General features: G+C 40.3%; 1 protein-coding gene across 1 annotated transcript; it reads left to right on the plus strand.

The window, feature by feature from the left end:
* The first annotated feature begins 13,588 nt into the window (after positions 1-13,588).
* PNRC2 (proline rich nuclear receptor coactivator 2) lies at positions 13,589-19,670 on the plus strand. The gene is made up of 3 exons (XM_048825480.2): positions 13,589-13,762; positions 15,453-15,658; positions 16,937-19,670. Exon 3 carries the CDS (start codon positions 16,955-16,957, stop codon positions 17,378-17,380), a length of 426 nt encoding a protein of 141 aa, XP_048681437.1. The 5' UTR covers positions 13,589-13,762; positions 15,453-15,658; positions 16,937-16,954; the 3' UTR covers positions 17,381-19,670.
* Positions 19,671-20,438: the final 768 nt, after the last annotated feature.

Consider the following 20,438-nt stretch of genomic DNA (forward strand, 5'->3'; position numbering starts at 1 on the left):
AAAGAGCAGGTTCTGCTTTTTCTGTCCGCTTGTAGCCCAGCAGAAGTGAAATGAACAAAATAGTTCATTTATACATAAGGGCAACCATGGCACTGAAAGAAGATCGGAAGACACTGCACCAGACTGGAGGAGTTTAAATTATGCAACTCATCCAAGCTTGTCAAAAAAATGCGAGTAAGGCATGAACTTCTGATATCAGACCGTCTCAACTGAACAGCATGGAGCTGTCTCTGTGATTGAATTAAGGACTTCTAGTGAACCCTTTGGTGATGTAGCCAGAAGTCTGTGTGATCCGGCAGAGGGCACTCCACCCACCAAATTAGCACTGACCTCGGGACCCCAGAGTGTTGCTAGAGGAAACTGTACTGCAGGGAGTCTTGTGTAATTCAGCTGATGGCACTATTCCTGCTGGGTAAGCACTGACCTCAATGCCCCAGCACGGCATGGAGGCACACTTGATGGAGATTATGTATTGAGGAGACATACGCATTTTGGCCTCTACTGTAACATAAATAAAATGATATAATAATTGCTGTATGAGGCTAAACAGCCGCTAAGTTCCACCCCAGAGGTGGCTGCCTTTCAGTGGTGGATACAATGATTCCTAAGCACTCTGGGATGAAAGGTATGTGTAGAAGTAAGATATTATAAACACATCATCCACACAACCATTTTTATTACCAAAAACTAAATGTTTAAATGGCTAAGGACCCTATTTTACCACTCTTATGTTGAACAGCTCTTAACTCTAGAAACAGTCCCAAATAAGGGTACTAATTCAGGCTTTAATACACCATTGTAGGAAGCAATTTGTGAAGCCATATAGACATCATTCTGAAAGAATTATGGAGTTAAAATTCATAATATAAAAGCAACCTTTGGCTTTTTTTCTTTATCAAATACTCCCACCCTGTGCAGTTTAACCAAAGTGCAAGATTTCATTTACTATTTTCTATTCCACACTTTTTTATGCAATGCACAGTATTTTGCAGTTCTATTATAAAACATGATTACTCAGTACAAATACAAGTGAAGAATTAAAACAAAACAAAGGGTGTATATAAAGTTAACTAGCTCTGTACAAACACTCTGGACCTTTCCCCCCGTTGCTATCTCTCCTCCTGAAGTAGATGCTAATGTAAAGTAGATATACCAGAGCTGTGTATATATAGGGCCTCTAGCTCTGCTCTGCCTCTGTGGGAAGGGCTTACTCTATAAATACTTCAGCCTCTATTTTGGATTCTGTTCAGCAATACTGTAAAAGAAGGAGCACAAAACAGGCAAGCTTTAAACCAGGGTAAGAAAAAACAGAGAGACTGAGGAGAAGATAAAATGTGGGAATATAGTGACTTCTCTTTGATCTGTTTCCTCTTTCTTTCTCATGTTAGAAAAAGATATGAAATAAAAACCTTTAATCCTTAGACCCTGCTGGGGCAAGGTTTTTTTCAAACTATATTTGTTCTCAAGGAAGTATATGAGGAATTAACATGATGGATGTGAAAAGCTTTCAATGGCCAATGAAGGTCTATTATTATTTGTTTGTACTATAGTAGAACCTAGCGGCCCCAGTCGAGAGCAGGGCCGCATTGTGCTAGGCCAGGTACAAACACATATTAAGAAGCAAAGAGCTTAAAATTGAAATAGACACGCCAGGCAAAAGGTGGGACAGGAAACAGGGACAGAGAGATGAAGTGACTCACCCAAGGCCACGCTGTCGGAGAGCCAGGAATAGTACTCAGGTCTCCTAATGGCGGGGCCAGTTCCCTTTCACAAACCACACAGCTTGCTTACTCTAGTGTGCATCTTCTGTGAGAAGGTGAACTCCTGTTGAAAATCCATTCTTTACCCTGAAACTCATAACAATGGCACCTTTGCTTATTTGTGCCAGGTGTATATAGAAAATAAATATGCTGGGTGTGTACAACAGTCCCTTTTCAGAGTTAAATATCTTATCCTGGCTCTTGTAAAAAGTTTTCAGCAACAAATCCCTAGCTCTTTCCCTAAATTTTGTCCTGCCTGTACGCCAAATTTCCTTTTCACATCAAAGGTATTACGGGTTTTAAACAAAAAACATCTTAAAGGGTCATAGTCAAATTAGTCATGTTTTTAGTTATTACATATGATTTGTAACTAATAAAACTATAGGTGATTAAAAGTTAAATATGGTGCAAAACAGTGCACTTTTTACCATTTATGCTCTTGGTTTTCCTTTTTTACATTTCAAATGGAAATAGATTAGTCAGTTTCATTTTTGTTTTTGCTCAGTACCCCTTTCCAGCAAAAGGTTTCTAGTTTTAATGTTTGGGTTGCAAACAGGACAAGTGAATGCTTTGTGACAAAGCTCTGTCCTTGCCTCCGTGTGTGCCGCGTTTCCTGGCGGATTTCGCTAGCCTCAGAGGCTCACTGTGACCTTCCACATAACCCTTCTCTCTCTAGAGGCAAGGGTCACAGTCTACTGAGCCATTTTCATCATAAGCCAGCAAGGGAGGTGAGGAGAAGTTATCCTTCTTTGCACAGTCTCTGTTGTCTCCCAGTCTCAGTGATTAATCAGGGGGCAAAGACGGGGGGGGGGGGAGCCCAGGCCCACCCTCTACTCCGGGCTCCAGCCCAGGAACCCTAATAGTATCAGCTATGGTAGCTGACCTTTTAGAAACATGACATGTACAATTCCCTGGGCTACTTCCCCCACAGCAGCTCTCACTTCCTCAAGCTCCACTTCACCCTTACCTCAGGGCCTCCTTCCTTGTGCCTGATATGGTGTGTACTACTCAGCCTCTCCAACAGCGCAACTTCCTCCCACAGCTCCTGACATGCACACCCACCTGACTGACTGGAAGGCTTTTAACTTGTTTCAGCCAGCCCCTGATTGGCTTCAGGTGTCCCAATCAACCTAGTATTCTCCCTGCCTTCTGGAAAGTTCTTAATTGGCCTCAGGTGTCTTAATTGACCTGGATCAGCTGCTATTTCACTTATCATGGTACCAGGGATTTGTTTAGCCTGGAGCTAATATATCTATCTCCCACTACTTTTGTATAGTTGTCTGGCCTTGCCCTGTCACAGCTTACATCCTACCAAACAAAAATATATTTCAGCTGAAATAAGAGTATTCTATAAATATTAGGTCTTGTTAAGTTATTTTTAACCAAGCCTAAAAATTTGAACCTGACTCTGTCCCTTTAAACTGATGGATTTCTACCTTCCCTTTCAGTCATAAATTAATGGAACAAAAGGATACAAATTCCTTCACTACCAATACAGAGGGCCTGGGAGCCAGAAATATAACCTCCATAAATGCATATGCTGTATATGGTGATCTAAAGAGCTACTAGTGCCTCTTGGAAAACTTTGGGAAAAAACAGAAATAATTCTGCATGTATATTAAATATAATCTTTCTCTTCCCTTGATTTGTATTATTACTAGACAGACAATAAGGTTGCACAGATGTGACTGAGGACTGAATGTGAAGATTTAGGAGCTGCACGGGTATAGCTGAGGGTAAAATATTGTTACGGGCAATATTACAAGACCCAGAAAGAAGCCACTGTAATTTTAGGCTGAGTTCACAGAGTGGGCACGTAGAAAAAAACTTTATCGTCTCTTGTACAGTGACCAAATTGTATTTGCATGCTGCTGAGACACAATGAACTGGCAAGCCATTTTTAGCGTTACTTCTGAGCATATAACCATGCTTTGAGTAGTGTCAGGGAGGAATATAACTGCACAGATAATGCTACTCAAGTTCCAGTACTTATTGATTTAATTCAGATCACTTATGTAGGGAGTATAGGAACCCTGCCAGGCTCGTATTAGTTATTTGAAAAAAAAAAAAACAATCTTCAATAAACAGCTTCAAGTTCTTGGAACATACCTGTTTGTGTCTCATCTTTTTGGAATGTTTACACTGAGATATTCAAGAGCAGCTGCATCAGGCACAACATACGCATATTGACAGGTTTCAGAGTAGCAGCCGTGTTAGTCTGTATCCGCAAAAAGAAAAGGAGGACTTGTGGCACCTTAGAGACTAACCAATTCATTAGAGCATAAGCTTTCGTGAGCTACAGCCCACTTCATCGGATGCATATGATTCTCTATCAGAAGTAATGTTTGGAACACAGTGCCAGAAATTAGTTACAGAGGCATCTTTGGGAAACAGATGTATGGATGTATTAACATCAGAAGGACCAAAGCAACTGGATTATAATCAACAACCTAATGAGAAGAATACTAAAGTGTTTGGGGATTTCCTGATACAGCCCAATGCCATTGCCAATAATAATTTTTGCTTTCTTTCATGTAGAAAGCACAAAGTAGACTTGATAGGATACCAACAAAAAGGCAACATGGGACTAGAGGCTGCCTGCAACATGGGAAATATAAGCATTCATGTGGACTGGTTTATAGAGGGCAAATTAGTTTTGGATTTGTTTAACCAATACACTGATAACATTACCTAAATTTCTCAAGGTGATTCAGTAAAAAGTAAAGGAAAAACCCGTATGCTGTGACAAATCAAAAGAAGCGAGACTTTTTCAGCACTTTTCAAATTCCCAATGGAGAGTCAGAATAACTCAGAATTAAAACATAAAGCAGAATATGTATCCTCCTCCTCGCACTTTCAATAGCCATTCAATTGACTTTTCTATGGGTCGAATGATGTGGGCAACCAAGATAATCCCCAGGAAACTTTGTGTCTTCTGGGAGCTGCAGAGAGGAGAGGGGAGAGTGTCAAGCATTTAATTACAACAAATTCATATCACGTCCCTTTGCTAATTGCTCTACATACAACAGTGACACATTTCAAAGAAGGGAATGAGCTTTCAGCTTTAAAGGGAGAACACAGGAATCAAGTGGGAAGAGGGACATCATTCTGTCTTTGTTGGAAGCCATTGAGATATTAGCATACTTGGTGACCTGTGGACACATGAACCACGATGACTTTGTCAAGCTTCATGGATTCTGGATAAATGACCCATGACAGAACAATAGCTAGGTAGCATGCATCACTTTTTTCTGTGGATTTCCTGAATTTAAGAGTATTTTATGATGACTATTGAAAACCTCAGGTCCTTAAGAAATGCTGCCATCTAGCTATTGGCAAAATTCTGAGGAAAGGATGGTCATATATTTCCTCTTCCTCAATAACCTACTTTCATGCAGAAATTTTTAAATGTAAGTGGAAATTGACACCTTAGAGTTTAGGGAGGTTGATTATATTTACCTAAGTTTATGTTTGGCTGGGAAACGGACATTAGCATCTGAAAAACTATGAGAGATTAAGTACCTGTAGTGTTTGATTCACACAAAACTGGGTGTCTCCGGCAGCAAATCATCCATCAGACAATACCAATGCAGTGGCTCAATACTGACTCACCAAATGAATCATCAACACCAGTTCCTGCAAAGCCACTGATAGGAGTTTGAAGTCTCCCACCCAGCCACTAACCCGACACAAACATGTTTAGTTTATAAGATCAGACAAGATCACAGTTTGAGGTGATACACTTGGATTTGGGATCAGGGAGGCCTGGATTCCAAGGCTTTGTCTACACTGGAATTTTGGTAGCAAAAGCTTCATACAATTGCTAGCACTGGTGCAACTTCGCTTTTGGCAGCAACATTGATGTAGATGAGCTTCTCATGGCTGTTGATGTTCTCAGGGCCTGATTTAGGGGCAGGCAACCTGAGGGGCTGGGGTTGAAGGGGTGCCAGGCTCGGGGTGCTGTTTCTGTTGTTAGTGACAAAAGGGAAAATAGAATGTTTGAAGTAAAATGTTTCAGGTATTCTGTACGTGGATTCATTTTTTCATTAACCTCCTAGAATCGCTTGTTAATTTATCGCTTGAAAATGCTATCGGCCAGTCTTTGAATCTCTCTGACACTGTGCTTCAGTTCACGAGGGCAAAGTCGAGAATAGCGACCCTTTGAACGAAAGGACTAGGGTTAACATTCTAACATACCTACTGTAACACTATTTAATACTGGTCCGCCCAATGTTGGGGCCAGTTCAATTTCTTGACGTTGCTACATTTCAGTTATTCTTAAAATTAGAAAGCTTCTGTAAAGCTTAGAGGAAACTAATCTATTTGCTTATATATGGCATGAATAAATACAGATTTACAGATCCTAGTGTGGAAATGTATTGTCTTATATGACAGGGAAAAATCATGTTTGCAAATTATGCATCAAAGTCATAAAATGGGCTACATATGCAATAAAAAATAAGGTATTCAAAAGTTTAATAAATGGGGTGGGAGGGGGTGCCGAAGACACTCCTTGCCTGGGGCACCATTTGGTCTAGGGCTGGCCCTGGATGTTCTTAACATTGTGTCATTTGGACATGCTTTGAGGAGGATTAGATGACACAATATGAAAAATTATAGTGACCGCAGAAGCCTTGCTTAGTTACTTCTGGTAGTGGAGCTCCTGAAGTGGGATATAATTGAAGGGAAATAATTAACCCCCGGGGAAGACCCTGCCTAAAAAAACATGTTCCTTTTGACTTTCTGTAACCATCACAGAGAGTCAATAAAAAAGGAACCACTGGGATGCACATTGCAATAGAACCCCCTAGCAGCAGAGCCATTGGAAAGGAGGAGAGAAGACTCACGGTAGCATCGGAGTTATGTTTGAGATGTCTCCCCAGGATGTGTTTCCCCAAGATCAAATAGTCCAGATGTTAGTGATGCAAGGGGAGAGATCAAGAATAAAGACTGAGTCAGACATTCTGTGTTGTGCCTTCAGGAAGTGCAGTCTGGTATCTAGAAAAGGAGTACTTGTAGCACCTTAGAGACTAACCAATTTATTTGAGCATGAGCTTTCGTGAGCTACAGCTCACGAAAGCTCATGCTCAAATAAATTGGTTAGTCTCTAAGGTGCTACAAGTACTCCTTTTCTTTTTGCGAATACAGACTAACACGGCTGTTACTCTGAAGTCTGGTATCTGGGGCTTTAAGCCACCTAACATGCGCTGGTTGCTCTGGGGGACAAAATGACTCATGGCATAACGTAGGCAGTCTCCCCAGGGCACCCTGTGGCTCGTGGTGCAAGTCAGAATGGCCACAGTGGCATGAGGCACAGTACTGTCCACTCGCATCCCCAGTACATCCTCTGCACTGTGACTTGGGGATGGGGAAGAACCTGAATAGGTCTGTCTACAGCAGACCAAAACAAGTGGTTATGCTGTGAGAGTTCTCTCCTGGTCCCAGAGTACCACTGGAAGGGCGTATCCTGACTATGGTTTCAGAGCTACTACTATACAGTGTGAAATGCTGGCTCTTTTTTTGGCTCTATATTGAGCGCTGTGTTGTTTGGAAGCTCTAGACTGGCTAACCTCTGTCTTTTACTTTGAAATAAACACTGAACTCCTCTTTGAACCCAATGAACGACACAACCTTTTTTTGAGCATGCACACATTTTCCTGGCATGTTGTAGCTGAAGAGTTTCTGTGCAGATATGTGGCTTGTTTACCACTGTGTTTTTCCATTCCCATGTGTGTCCAGCTGAATGGATGTCAGCCTGACCCCAAACTGATACAGAAAGAGACAAGATGTCTTTTAAAATATCTAGAAGGAGATAGCAAGGAAAAAACAACCAGTCCTTGTGTCATCCTTGGTCTGAGTTAAAAATACACTGCAACTCTCTACCATAGCTCAGAGGGCACATTTGCAGCATGTAACATGTTATTATTAAACTCAGACAATTATCAGGAACCTGTTCTCGACATAGTTCAGATTGAAAAACATCTATAAATCACAGGATGAAGTGACATTTCAGCCAATGCAAACAAAATAAGGATTTTAACACACTGAGCAATGAGCTGATATGCACTGGAGAACAGTTATTTATTTGAGATAACTACTGGAGTTTCAAGACCCAAGTAGTTGCATACAATACAGTGAGTCCTGTTTCTACAGCCTGATATTTCAATGTGAGATACTAGAAGAATCTCAGACATGAAAGGAAGCAAGATGTCCGAATGCAAAGAGGAGAAAAAAAACACATACATACATTGTAATTCTTCACAGAAAACTGTGGTTGTGCAAATGGAAGGCAAACAGCATGAAAAAAGAAGCCTGAAACAGTCTATCTGTTTTAGGGACTATATCACTATAACTTATATATTAAAACATAATTCCTTATGTCTGTTGCTCATAACACATTAGATTAATAAAACAACATATTTTTAAAGATCCAATTACTCTACTGTCTGATTTTTATTGTCTCCATTCCAACAGTGCTTAAAGGCCCCAACTGAGACCTGAGAGCCCCAGGTGCTGTACATATACATACAAGTACATGCATCATCCATAGAGACATGGTAGTGGAGGAACAATGCCAGTATAGGGTTTATGTAATTTGGGGAGGTGGTTTAACTCAACAAACAGAAATTCAGAATTTTACTGTTGTTGATGCTCCCAAACATGGGCCAAGATAAGGCTAGTTTATTGGTAAAACTTTGTGGTGTTGACCAGGCCTAAGACACAGACAGTCTCTATCCCAAAGAGCTTCCAGGCTAAACAGACAAAGGCTGGGAGAAGGGAAGTATTACTATCCCCATTTTACAGATGGGGAACTCAGGCACAGATGGATTAGATAATTTGTCCAAGATCACACAGGGAATCTGTGGCAGAACTAGGAACTGAACCCAAAGCTCCTGAGTGTGGTGTATTGAAAACTGTATTAAAATTGCATCCAATGAAGTGAGCTGTAGCTCACGAAAGCTTATGCTCAAATAAATTTGTTAGTCTCTAAGGTGCCACAAGTCCTCCTTTTCTTTTTGTATTAAAATTGTAAGCTATTGCTTTAAATCCTCATGTTTTTTTCTTTGTCCTGCCTGTAGGCTAGGGGGCTCTGTAGGGAAGCTTTCGATCTGGGCCTAGCAGAGTCTGCTTTTAGCCAGCCTCTGTAGAAGAAGGTGGGGTGAGCGGAGCCTTTCTGTTTTAGGGAGCAGCCTGTTTTGCCTCTCTCTGATTTGGGATCTTGTGTGTTATTCTGAATTCTAAGAAAAAAGTAGCATTATGTTTCGACATTCCATCAAGAGTACTTTATGTTTTTTATTCAGTTTCTCTGTTTGCATACAAGGAAACATAATACTGAATTCCAGAGCAAGGACTTAATCACAAGACCAGCCTTGATTTCAACGTTTCACATTTTATTCTTCTTGTTAAATGAAACTGGACTGGTCACTTTCCCTTTTGTTTCTAGTCAGTTTCATTTTCTAGTTATTTTTAGGGGTGTGCACAGGTACCTTGTATTTAGGATTTTATGATTTACCAAGATATTCTGACTTATTCAGATTCCTTAGAATCCAGTCCCACAGCACAGTCCTAGTGTTTTGTTCATAAGGTAAATCATGAAAACCTTTACATTCATACTGTATTAGATACTGGCATTTAAAAATAAAGCAAAATTTTTGACGTGAAAACTAGTTGATATATTTCCTTTCAAATAACATTTAGAAGTAAATGAAATAGCTAGCTGCATGAGGAAATAGATAGAGGAAGTAAAACAATTTTATTAAGTTGCCAAATATCTTAAATGGGGACATTCCTTACCACTGAAACTGAAATCAACGGAACTATACAGCCGTTTAGAGTTTCTTATTTGAACTTTTGGAATATCATTCATTTTGAGGTCCTTTCTCTGTAAACAATGTGAGGGTGCGTGTGTGTGTGAAGAATAGGTTTAATATGTAAAGCATATTTTTCTATTAGATTAAAATGAGAAGCTCTAGTAGACTTAAGCGTTACGAATTCTGATTCATCCAGACAATAAAATATGCAGCGTGGTTGAACAACTCACTTAGTTCAGATCCAGCTGGGGAAACTTTGGGGCCGAAATTGTTTCAAATATGCTGAGCAAGTAAATTCTTTTAGCCGTTGACGCTGTTTTTGTCCTTCCATATGCAGTATTAACTACTGCAAAAAATGTGCAGTTGGAAATTAAAAGAGCTATGGGATTCATTCCTGTGCTTAATAATGAATAGCATGAATTTGAAAAGGGTCCAATTCACTGGAGACATGTGGATGTACAATTATCACTTTGAACTCAGCTTCATGATTATCAATTTAAAGCACATATTGAAAGAGGGAGCTTGAAAATGGCTGCAGACAAAACAACACATTCAAAAGGGTTTCAGAGAAAGTGGATTTTTAAAGATGGTCACATGTTAAGGAGTCATTTGGTGATTTGACCCACATGACCTGATGCATGTTGGCCTGGAAATGGTTAGAAAGCAGTGGGTTGGCTAGCAGCAAGGCAGTGATTTATACGGTTTGAACTGATCATGGAATTCAGTTCTTGCTGAATAAGTGTTAGGGTGAAGAATGTGCGTGTATTAAGGAGAAAAAATATAAGTACAAATATCAATCACACAAAAGTTCCTGTGATAGGTCAGGATTTGTAACTTTATTTTTAAATAACATTTTTTTAAAAAAGGATGACCCAATAGTTTCATGAACAAGTTTTGCTTCATCCTTCACACACTATTAAAAAAACTTTGTTTTTACAGCCACAGTTACATCAGATAGGATTACAAATATTATAAGATATATGAACCCCCATGCTTTAGTGCATCACCTCGGGTTAGGAATAAACTCTCTGATTAGGTTATGCCATAATTATCCATTATTGGGAATTTATACCTTTCGCTGAAGGAGCTGGTATTGACCACTACCAGAATATTGAATTAGAATGATCACTGAGGTGTGAACCTATACGGCAATTACTATGTTACTAACTCTTATGTTATATATATGCACGCATGAGGCAGGGTGTTTGTACAGGTTCTAGGATTTGTTTGATTTTCATAGATTTTTAAAATCCCTATGTGATTTATATATGAGCTGCAATAATATGCAATCAGGTTTTTTCTTTTTCCCATGCAAACTGAAATACCATGGGAAGACGAGGTCTCATGTTATTCTAATCACATAAATGGCTCCTTGGTGCAAACTATTTGCCCATGGATACTGTGGTGATAGGCACCCTGGATATAGACAGACGTATTCTGTTCAAAATGAAACAGTTTAACACTAATAAAGAAAAAAGCGATTTACTAATAACATTACTACTGATAATGTTTCATTTTAATTCAAAATACTTTAGCATGATAAACTATATAAGCGTTGCCACAATAGACAAGTACCCAAAAGAGTACTGTACATAATTTCAGGCAGTACTAAATATACAAGGGTCATGAAGTACTGAAGCCTTTTCTTATCTCACCAGTTAACAAAAAATCAGGGAGAATCGAATCAAACAATTTTAAAGGCCCTAGTTCACCAACTATTAATATGACACACCAGATATAATTTGTGATCAATATGTATTCTTAATATCCAAAGATTCCAGCAAATGGTTCTCATGATCATTTATTTTGAGGACAGGAATTGAGATCCAGAGCCTTCCACCTCAACTGACACAGCTGTCTTTATGAGAGCTATATGCAGTGTTGTTGTAGCCATGTCGGTCCCAGGACACTAGAGATACAAGGTGGGTGAGGTAATACCTTCCATTGGAGCAACTTCTGTTGGTGAGAGAGATAAACTTTTGAGCTACACAGAGCTCTCCTTCCAGTCTCGAAAAGGTACTAAGGCCATGTCTACACTACAAATTAAGTTGACCTTGTTAGGTTGACTTAGAGGCAGTGCAGTAATTACTGCTGTTTTTCATGTCCACACTACCCTCCTTCGGTCGGTGGTGTGTCCCCTCACTAGGAGCACTTGCACCCACTTGCACCCATGCCGACAGGAGAAGCCCTGCAGTCTTTTAAATATAGACAAGCCCTAAACTACTTTCTTGCCCCATAGGTAGTTCCTCTACTTTAGGGATTATGCATGTTGGAGCTTGGCTATTTCTACCTGCTCTCTTTCTGCTGTTCTTAATTTGTTGATAAATGGAAGATGTCAGTATACAGTGTGGTGAATTTGGAACCTTTCAAGGGCCTTAAAATTAAAAGAAAAACTCATAAATATATTGCTTATCAATGATTTATTCTGTTTTTGTTCAGCATTGCTGTGTGAAGACATGTACAAAATAATCTCAACAGAAATCACTAAACAGATTCCTAAGTGTTCTGGAATGTAAATGGCAAGTACAGACATATATTGCACTGATACTAATGCTTGGAAATAGGCACCAGAAGCTACGTCAAGAAGGGATTGAGCTAGTAAATGTTAATTCTTTGGCTAGCATGTTGTAATATATGGGGGTTGGTCATGTGAAAATCTGATTTCATACAGCTGATATACTTTTCGTTTTATTTATCAATAATAAGCACTTTTTACAAAAACATTTAAAATATCTGTTCAGACTTTGATTAACAGAGAGTTGAGTGCACAGCTCTGTTGGGTTACATCTTTAGAAACAAGACATTAAAAAAAAAGATTTAAACTCATCTTTGGGGAAATTGTATTCAACTCTCTAAAGCATACTTCTAAAAGATGCAGTCAAAAATCCCTTTCCTCTCCTGGGAGAAGGGCAACATTACACATGATATAACTGATTATTTCAAACTACTGTGCTGTATATACTATCAGTACTCCTGCTTGTTTTATAAAATATCCTGAAATCTATGTATAAATCACACAAAAGATCCTTTCTTCTCTAAGGAAGAACTGTCCATCTTTGATGGTACTTGGTCACTGAACACTTCAAATGCAAGCCAAGATCTCAACAAGAATCTATATAGGAGATTCAAAGCGGGTAGAAGACAGTAGTATATAAGCCCTGCGTCTTGGAGAGGCCAAGTGACATGTGCCACACAGGCAGTTGAAATCAGTAGGTTGCTTGAACAGAGAATTATCAAATATAAACATCAGGGATGTTGGCAAGGGTATTTTCAGTGGAAGGACTTTGCCTCTTGAATTTGTTTCCCTTGTTGGCAAAATAGGGACAGTACGTTTATCATTAGAAAATAGGGTAGAACTATTTTATTTTCTCAGAATACGTCTTGAGCTTGGGTGATGATGGATATGGGGGATATTTGAGGTTGTTCATGGGAAGCTGTATTTAAACTTTGTTTCAAAATGGTATATTCAATGGTGTGCCCAGTGCCCTCAGCCTTTCATAATCATACACCCACACTGTGTGCAGGGAAGCATCCATACCTATATGCCAGTACACAGGTTTTACGGGGTTGGAAGGTGCTTGTCTGGTCCCCCCATTTCCTCCCTCTGAGCACCTCCTTTCCTCTCAGTGTGCCCCCCTTCAGCTTCCTCCTCCACGAGCAGCCCCTCTCCCCCGCAGTGTGGCCCCCCCAGCTCCCTCTCTGAGCGCCTCTTTTTCTCTCACTCTGGCCCCCCAGCTCCGCGCTCCATGAAGAGCCCCTTTCACGGGCACTGTGGACCCCCCCCCCCCCGTGCTGCCCTGAGCCCTCGCTGTTCCCTTCCCGACATCCTCCTCTCTGAGGCGATTCAAACCTACAGCAACAGCAGCTCCAACCTCCCCACCCTGCCTCCTTTCCCCCTCAGCAACTGGCTGCTCCTGCTCCTATTGGCCGGGGCGGGGCCACATCGCGCTCCCATTGGTCAAAGCCGGGAGAGGGGGCGGGTGGTGGCTGGGGGTATCCAGCGCAGGAAGGCGGCCGCCATTTTGTGTGGGTGGCGAAGACAGCGAGCGCAGCAGCGGCGGAGCCGAGGCCCGGGCTGCGCTTTGAGGGGCTCGGAGTGTGGCGAAGCCGGCGGAGAGGCGGCGGGGGGAAGCGGGGGATCTGGTTCCCGGAGGCTGGGTGTGTGGGAGCGAGTGAGACGGACAGAAGTCGGTAAGTGGATGAGCCGAGCGCAGCCGCCGCCATGTTGTTGTCACTGGGCTGCCCGGTTGTTGGGGAGACGGTTTGGCGGATTGAGGGGGCGGGGGCGATCGGAGGATCAGGCAGAGTTTGGGGGGGAACCTTGTGGCCGAGGAAAGGAAGATGCCAAGGGGGTTGGGGAAAGGTAACCCGGGGGTACCAAGCCCCTGCCCTGGGGGGAGGACCCTGGCGCGCATGTGTAAGCCCCCGAGCCGCCGCTCCTTTATGAATAGCCGCGAGCCGTTCTGTGGTCACAACAAAGTGAAAGTCGGAGGAGCGGGTGGCTGGTTCATTGCAGGGCTTCGGGGGAGGGCGTGGGATAGTGGGGGCGGGGCGGGGAAGTTTCACCAGAAGCAATTGGGTGAGCTAATGAACCGACCCTCGTATTGATTTGTTATCATGGGGGGGGGGGAGAGAATGAGTGAATCCCCACTCTGAACTCTCGGGTACAGTTGTGGGGACCTGCATGAAAAACTCCCTAAGCTTATTTTTAGCAGCTTAGGTTAAAACTTCTCCAAGGTACAAACTATTTTACCTTTTGTCCCTGGACTTTATTGCTGCCACCACCCAGCGTCTAACAAATATAACAGGGGAAGAGCCCGCTTGGGAACGTCTTTCCACCCAATATTCCCGCAAGCCCTACACCCCTTTTCCTGGGGAAGGCTTGATAAAAATCCTCACCAATTTGCATAGGTGAACACAGACCCAAACCCTTGGATCTTAAGAAGAAGGAAAAAGCAATCATTGTCTTAAAAGAAGAATTTTAATTGAAGATAAGTAAAAGAATCACCTCTGAAAAAAATCAGGATGGTAAATACCTTATAGGGTAATCAGATTCAAAACATAGAGAATCCTCCTTTTTCTTATGGCTACTCAGTACATTGCCTAGAAACTGGGGCTGTATCCTGTTCCTGTTAAATGGAAAGCATCAGCTGGAGAGCGCAGTAATCCGACTGTGTGAGCGGCACCAAAAGGGGAAGTGTCTTGAAGGTTTAACTGTAAATGTTTTAAACGGAAAATGTTCAGGCAGTTAGGGCTGGAATCTGTAAACACTGTCCTGTGATGCCTGTCTGCTTTTGTGAGTAGTTCTGTTGACTTAACCGGGAGTACCCATAGAGAGGCGTTATGGGACTCCATGCCAAATCAGCATCCTCCCGTTATATTTGACTCTTTAAATAAAGAGCCAAGTCCTGCTTGCCTTTTCATGCTTTACAAAGCTATAGGCAAAAATAAGAGCGAAGTATTAGTAATGTAGCAAATTTTCATCTCTGTAACATGGCTAGTATGCTCTTCGTAGTATACAAATAAAGTATAAATTAATTCAGCCTTATAGAAAACATTTGTGTGAAATCAATATCATCCCGTTTTTCAGATTCAAGATGGACAAATAATTTGTAGTTGTCCCTTATGTGAATGCTTTCCAACCCCTTCCTTTTTTAGAAGTTGCTGCAAATGCATCCGATGAAGTGAGCTACAAGCTTATGCTCAAATAAATTTGTTAGTATCTAAGGTGCCACAAGTCCTCCTTTTTGCGGATACAGACTGACAGGGCTGCTACTCTGAAACCTGCAAATGGTAGTTAGATTCAATCCCAAATTTTCTTTTGGCTAGCACCTGTTTTTCTCTTACCTGAGTTTAAATGTTTTGCTTTTTGTCTTCATAGCTTAGACTTCTCCTCTGGAGCCTGTGTGCCGAGAATCCGATGTTGGGCTCGGCTTCCTGGCTGAACACAGCAGATCAGCCCATGAAAACTTCCATTCCGAGCCAAAGGAAGGGGTCCAACAGAAGACAGCACCTACTCTTTTGGGCTTGGCAGCAGGAAAGGGAACGGGAGGTGGAGGCTGCAGAGTCTGAAAAGAAGACTGAAAGGTAAAGGGGATAATAATGACTGTGGAAGATGTGGTGGTGGGTGGGGAAGAAGAAATGGGGGAGATAGTCATTTGGCACCAAGCTTAGCTGCAAGTGCTATAGAAAGCAGTGGTCTGAAATTGGATTTTAGATTCCAGATAGTATACTTATTCTCTACAGGTTCTTATGCCATGCCCATCACCATGGTATCTGAGTGGGTTCCAGTAATCTGCCACCAAAAGTGTGGTTCTTTTCTTTTTCCTTTCTCTCCAGGGAAAAGGCTGCATGTTTTTATTTTAAGAAAGTACATGGAGGGAGGAATAGCTCAGTGGTTTGAGCATTGGCCTGCTAAACCCAGGGTTCTGAGTTCAGTCCTTGAGGGGGCCATTTAGGGATCTGGGGCAAAAATTGGGGATTGGTCCTGCTTTGAGCAGGGGGTTGGACTAGATGACCTCCTGAGGTCCCTTCCAACCCTGATATTCTATGATTCTATGTTTCTATTGGTGAAGGCAGGGTTGAAAGAAGTGTATTTGCACTTAGAACAGGAGGGATGTGATGGTTCTTAGATTCTGCAGCAGTTGGCACTTCACTCTTGGACTGGACCAAGAAAGCTACTCCTACACACACCTTGTGTAGTAATCGGTTGTCAACTGCAGAGCTTTGGGTGATATAGATATCATTAAGTGCCTTTCAGAGTAGGATTAATATTTTGAATTTGATAAAGTATTCTAGGGGAGCCTGTGTAAAAAGTGGAGGACAGGTTTGATGTGCTTCTGGTAACCTGTATTGCTGGGATGGAACTTCTGCACTTCATACTATTTGGAGAGTCTCGAGGGCCTACTATTTCATCCCGAGGTAGATTGCATTGCTAGAGTTCAGTCAGGAGGGAGTTGAGGCGTGTATTACTGAGGCCAGGTTGGAATGCCATCTCCTATCTAGCCACTGATGTCAGAATGTGTTAGCTCATGACTGCTATATGAGAGTTTAGCATAAATGAATAAGCTAGGAGAACTTCTGAACTGTGGACTGACTGGACCAATTTTAACATTTACAAATTGGCTAGGTATTTAAAGATCCCTCTCGCCACACTTTTAATTAAGGTCTGTCCATTCAGAGAATTACAAAATGGTATCATGTGTTCTTCCTTAAGTCTCATGCTATCAGAATACAGTTGCCTTTAATTAATCTAGTGGGAGTATAGTTTGACTTCAGTTCTTTTCTTTAGAACTCGAGAAACTTTCTAACTTTGGTTTTCTCATTCAGAGCCCCCACTGACTGTTGTTCCTCCCTTTCATACAGGTGACATTTAAGTTGAAGATGGGTGGTGGAGAAAGGTTCAGCATTCCAGTTCCCCAGTCTAGAAATATTACCAAGAAGAATAAACAACTTAATAACAGGCAAAAGAGCAAAGATCAGAATTCTCAAATGAAGATGACTTATATGAAGAAAGAAAGAGGACATGGATGTAGCTCATCATCTATTGCACGGCAGGCCGTGCAAAATGGGGGCAAGAACACTGTGCACTTCCCAAATAATCAGAATTGGAGTCCTACTTTATTAAGTCCCAACTCACTTTTCACATCTCAAACCAATCAGAACTATGCTGGGGCAAAATTTAGTGAGCCACCTTCACCAAGTGTTCTTCCTAAGCCACCAAGCCACTGGGTACCTGTTTCCTTTAATCCTTCTGATAAAGAAATAATGACCTTTCAACTTAAAACCTTACTTAAAGTCCAGGCTTGAGATGTACCTTTAAAAATTGAAAAGTTAAAATTTTTACAGGGTTTCAAATTTGAGAATGTTAGTTAAATTCATAGTTCCAAAATGAACAATTTTTTATGGAATCAGATTTGTTAGCTGCATACAAAAATTGAGTCACATGATGTGGGGACCTCTCTTGAAGATGTCCAACTTAACTCTTCATCTCATTCAGGGTTGTGTGCGCTGTGTGCACGTACTGTGACAATAAACTATGTACTTGCAATATCAGTATGCAATCTAAACAAAGTTTGGTGGTCAGTAATGCTAATATATTGTATTGTTCTCAGAATTTGAACTGTGACCACTTAAAATATGCTGAGTTTTTCACTGGAAATGAAAGCTATGGCAGAAAACCAACTTTTACATTATGTAATGCAGCTTTGATTGGAAAAAGTAAGCAGTTTACAGAACTACTCAAACCTTAAACTAGTATCTTTCATACTTGTTTCAGATCAGTTAATTGTGTGAAACCTGTTGAAAGCGAATTAAGAGATCATTTTTTTGCCAAACAAATCTACATCTAGCCACTAGGAGATAGATGTTTTTTGAATTATATTAGTGAACCTTTATTTGGAGTTCATGAATCAGTGATTGACAGGGCAGACAAACCTGTGACTAAAATTTAGATGATCCTAGGAAATTTACTCCCCAGAGATTGTTTTGTAAGGATGCAAAAAATAATTTGATGTTAAAATTGCCTGCCACTGTGTTCATTTAAAAAAATCTAGAAATGCATTTTTATTTTGAACCTGCACAATCTGAAATGTGCCAACTAACAAGCATTTTGCACTGCCAGGTGACTGCCAAAAAACTTCTAAAACCTTTCCTTTATTGGGATTGCACTGAGCAGTTTTTAAAATGCATTTTTATATCCGTTTTATATCTTTGAAAAAGCTGAAATGATAGAATTGTTTGAGCTAATCTTAAATTGGATACCCTGTAATGTGAATTTGTTTAAACTGATGTTGCTTGTGGGAAGTATGAAATGTTTAAATAGGTTGGGAAAAGAGCCATGTAAATAAATGTAAAACTTTGTAGCATATGTAAATTTATGCTGGGCTTTCCTGCAGAAAAAGTATTTTTAGTACAAAACTGCTGAATGTAAGATGACCATGCTGAGTACATGGCCTGATTTAAAAAAATATTTTGTTTAAAGAAACTGTAAAAGCACACGTGGCTATGCCCTTGCACTTAAGTACCAGTGAACGTTCACGTTGTGTTTGATTTTGTTGTAAGCTGGTTTTTTTAAGTAAATTCAGTGCAAATGAGGCTTTTAGAATTTTTAATAAAACAAAAAAACCTAAAAAAAAAAGCTACACCAATCTGTGTAAGGTACATCTATTTTGAATGTATAAAAGTGACTTTAGTTGGGATGAACTATTATAGTACACTAAAAAGGTTCTAAAAATCTATTAATGTAAAAGTCTCTCAGTAGAAATGTTTATATAAATACTTAAGAGCTAGAGCCCTGCCTACAATTTAAAAAAGTATTCTAGCTGGTTTTATCCAGCATTTTTGTATTTGAGAGCACAGTAACTCCATTGATACTGTAATGAAGATTGAGCCATCCACATCTGGCTTTTATTATTTGGAATTTAGATGTCTCAATACTGTATTTAATGTCCCTCCCCTTAAAGAACCACTTAAGTGCTGTTCTATTTAAAAATATATAAAACCCTGTTAAGTCTTCCTTCTGAACTTTATTCCCAGTATGCTGGTTGCCAGCATATTGGTGTTTAGTAAAAGCTGTTTGTAATATGATACCCAATGCTTGATTTTATTCAGCGATGCCATAATCCACTGTTTACAAAAGCACAGATGCTTCCACTGTGGAAGCAAGAAACTGATTTGTGACATGCTGAAAGAATATGAAGATAGTTGTTTAAACACAGTAATCAGCAATAATGAAGAATGAGTAAATAGGGTAATGATTACAAAAAGTAGTTTGCTAAAACAAAAGTGGTTCTTTAAGTGCTCAAGATATACTTCTGTGCATATAGTTCTCTTTATACATTCAAAATGTGCTGGCAGCTATCTATGTTTACACATGTTCTCTCCAAATAAGATGAACAGATTGGCAGTTTTCTAAAATTATTACATTCCTGTCTCCCAAACTCTTACCAAATGTCATCCATTGTACCCAAAGTGTAATTGTGTTATATTTGAAATTTAAAGTGTTTATGAAGTACTGCTTGTACAAGTATCAATTGGAAATCTTAAAAAAAAACAAACCTCAAAACAAATAAACTACTTAACCTTTTCTCCCCTTAAACATGTCTGTTTTTGTTTGTTAAAAATTGTATAAAATGAATCATTTCTTGCTACAGCCTTACATTTTACACTGAGACTGAATGTCAGCACAGATGCTAATTAAGACCAGGAAAGAGGTGATTTTGTAATGTATTCTGAAAATGCTTGATTCTGAGGTGAGAGAGACTGAAAGAGGGGAGACTTTAGCAGTATTTTGAACATGAGCACTCAACAGGAGCTGACTGGGTAGTAAAAGATTTTTGTGCAGATGGTGACAGGAGATTTTTAATGCATGGCTGAACAGGGGGGTAGGAGGGAGACATACATTAGATTTTATGCCTGGGAGATACAAATGATAGTGGAAATGTAAATTGAAAGAGGCAGAAGAAAACATTCAGGAGTAGAGACAGCACCTAGAGATGTTGGTTTCCGCATACTCTTGTCTGTGACCAGAAGTTGTATCTTGTCTTGTATTTGGACTGTAAGCTCTTTTCGGCAGGGTTGTTTGTACAGCACCTAGCACATCGAGGTCCTGATCCATTACTGGGTGCTATGAGAATATAAATAAAATGACAACTGTAGAGCTAGGTAGACTTAGAAATTAGTGGTATAAAAGTGGTAATTGAAGCCATAGGACAAGGTTTCAGAAAAAATGAATGAGTATTTCCCTTAAAAAAAAAAATTGTTCCATACAGATCTCTCCTATATTACCCATGAACACTTTCTGTGAGAGGGATCAACATTTGAAAGTAATGACCCTGAGTTATTTTACACCAATGAAACCATGTGC

Source organism: Caretta caretta, chromosome 19 (assembly GCF_965140235.1).
Source record: "Caretta caretta isolate rCarCar2 chromosome 19, rCarCar1.hap1, whole genome shotgun sequence".
NCBI classification, from domain to species: Eukaryota; Metazoa; Chordata; order Testudines; family Cheloniidae; genus Caretta; species Caretta caretta.

Coding starts and splice junctions, on each gene's coding strand:
- PNRC2 (XM_048825480.2), top strand. CDS start 16,955: ATGGGTGGTGGAGAAAGGTTCAGCATTCCAGTTCCCCAGTCTAGAAAT.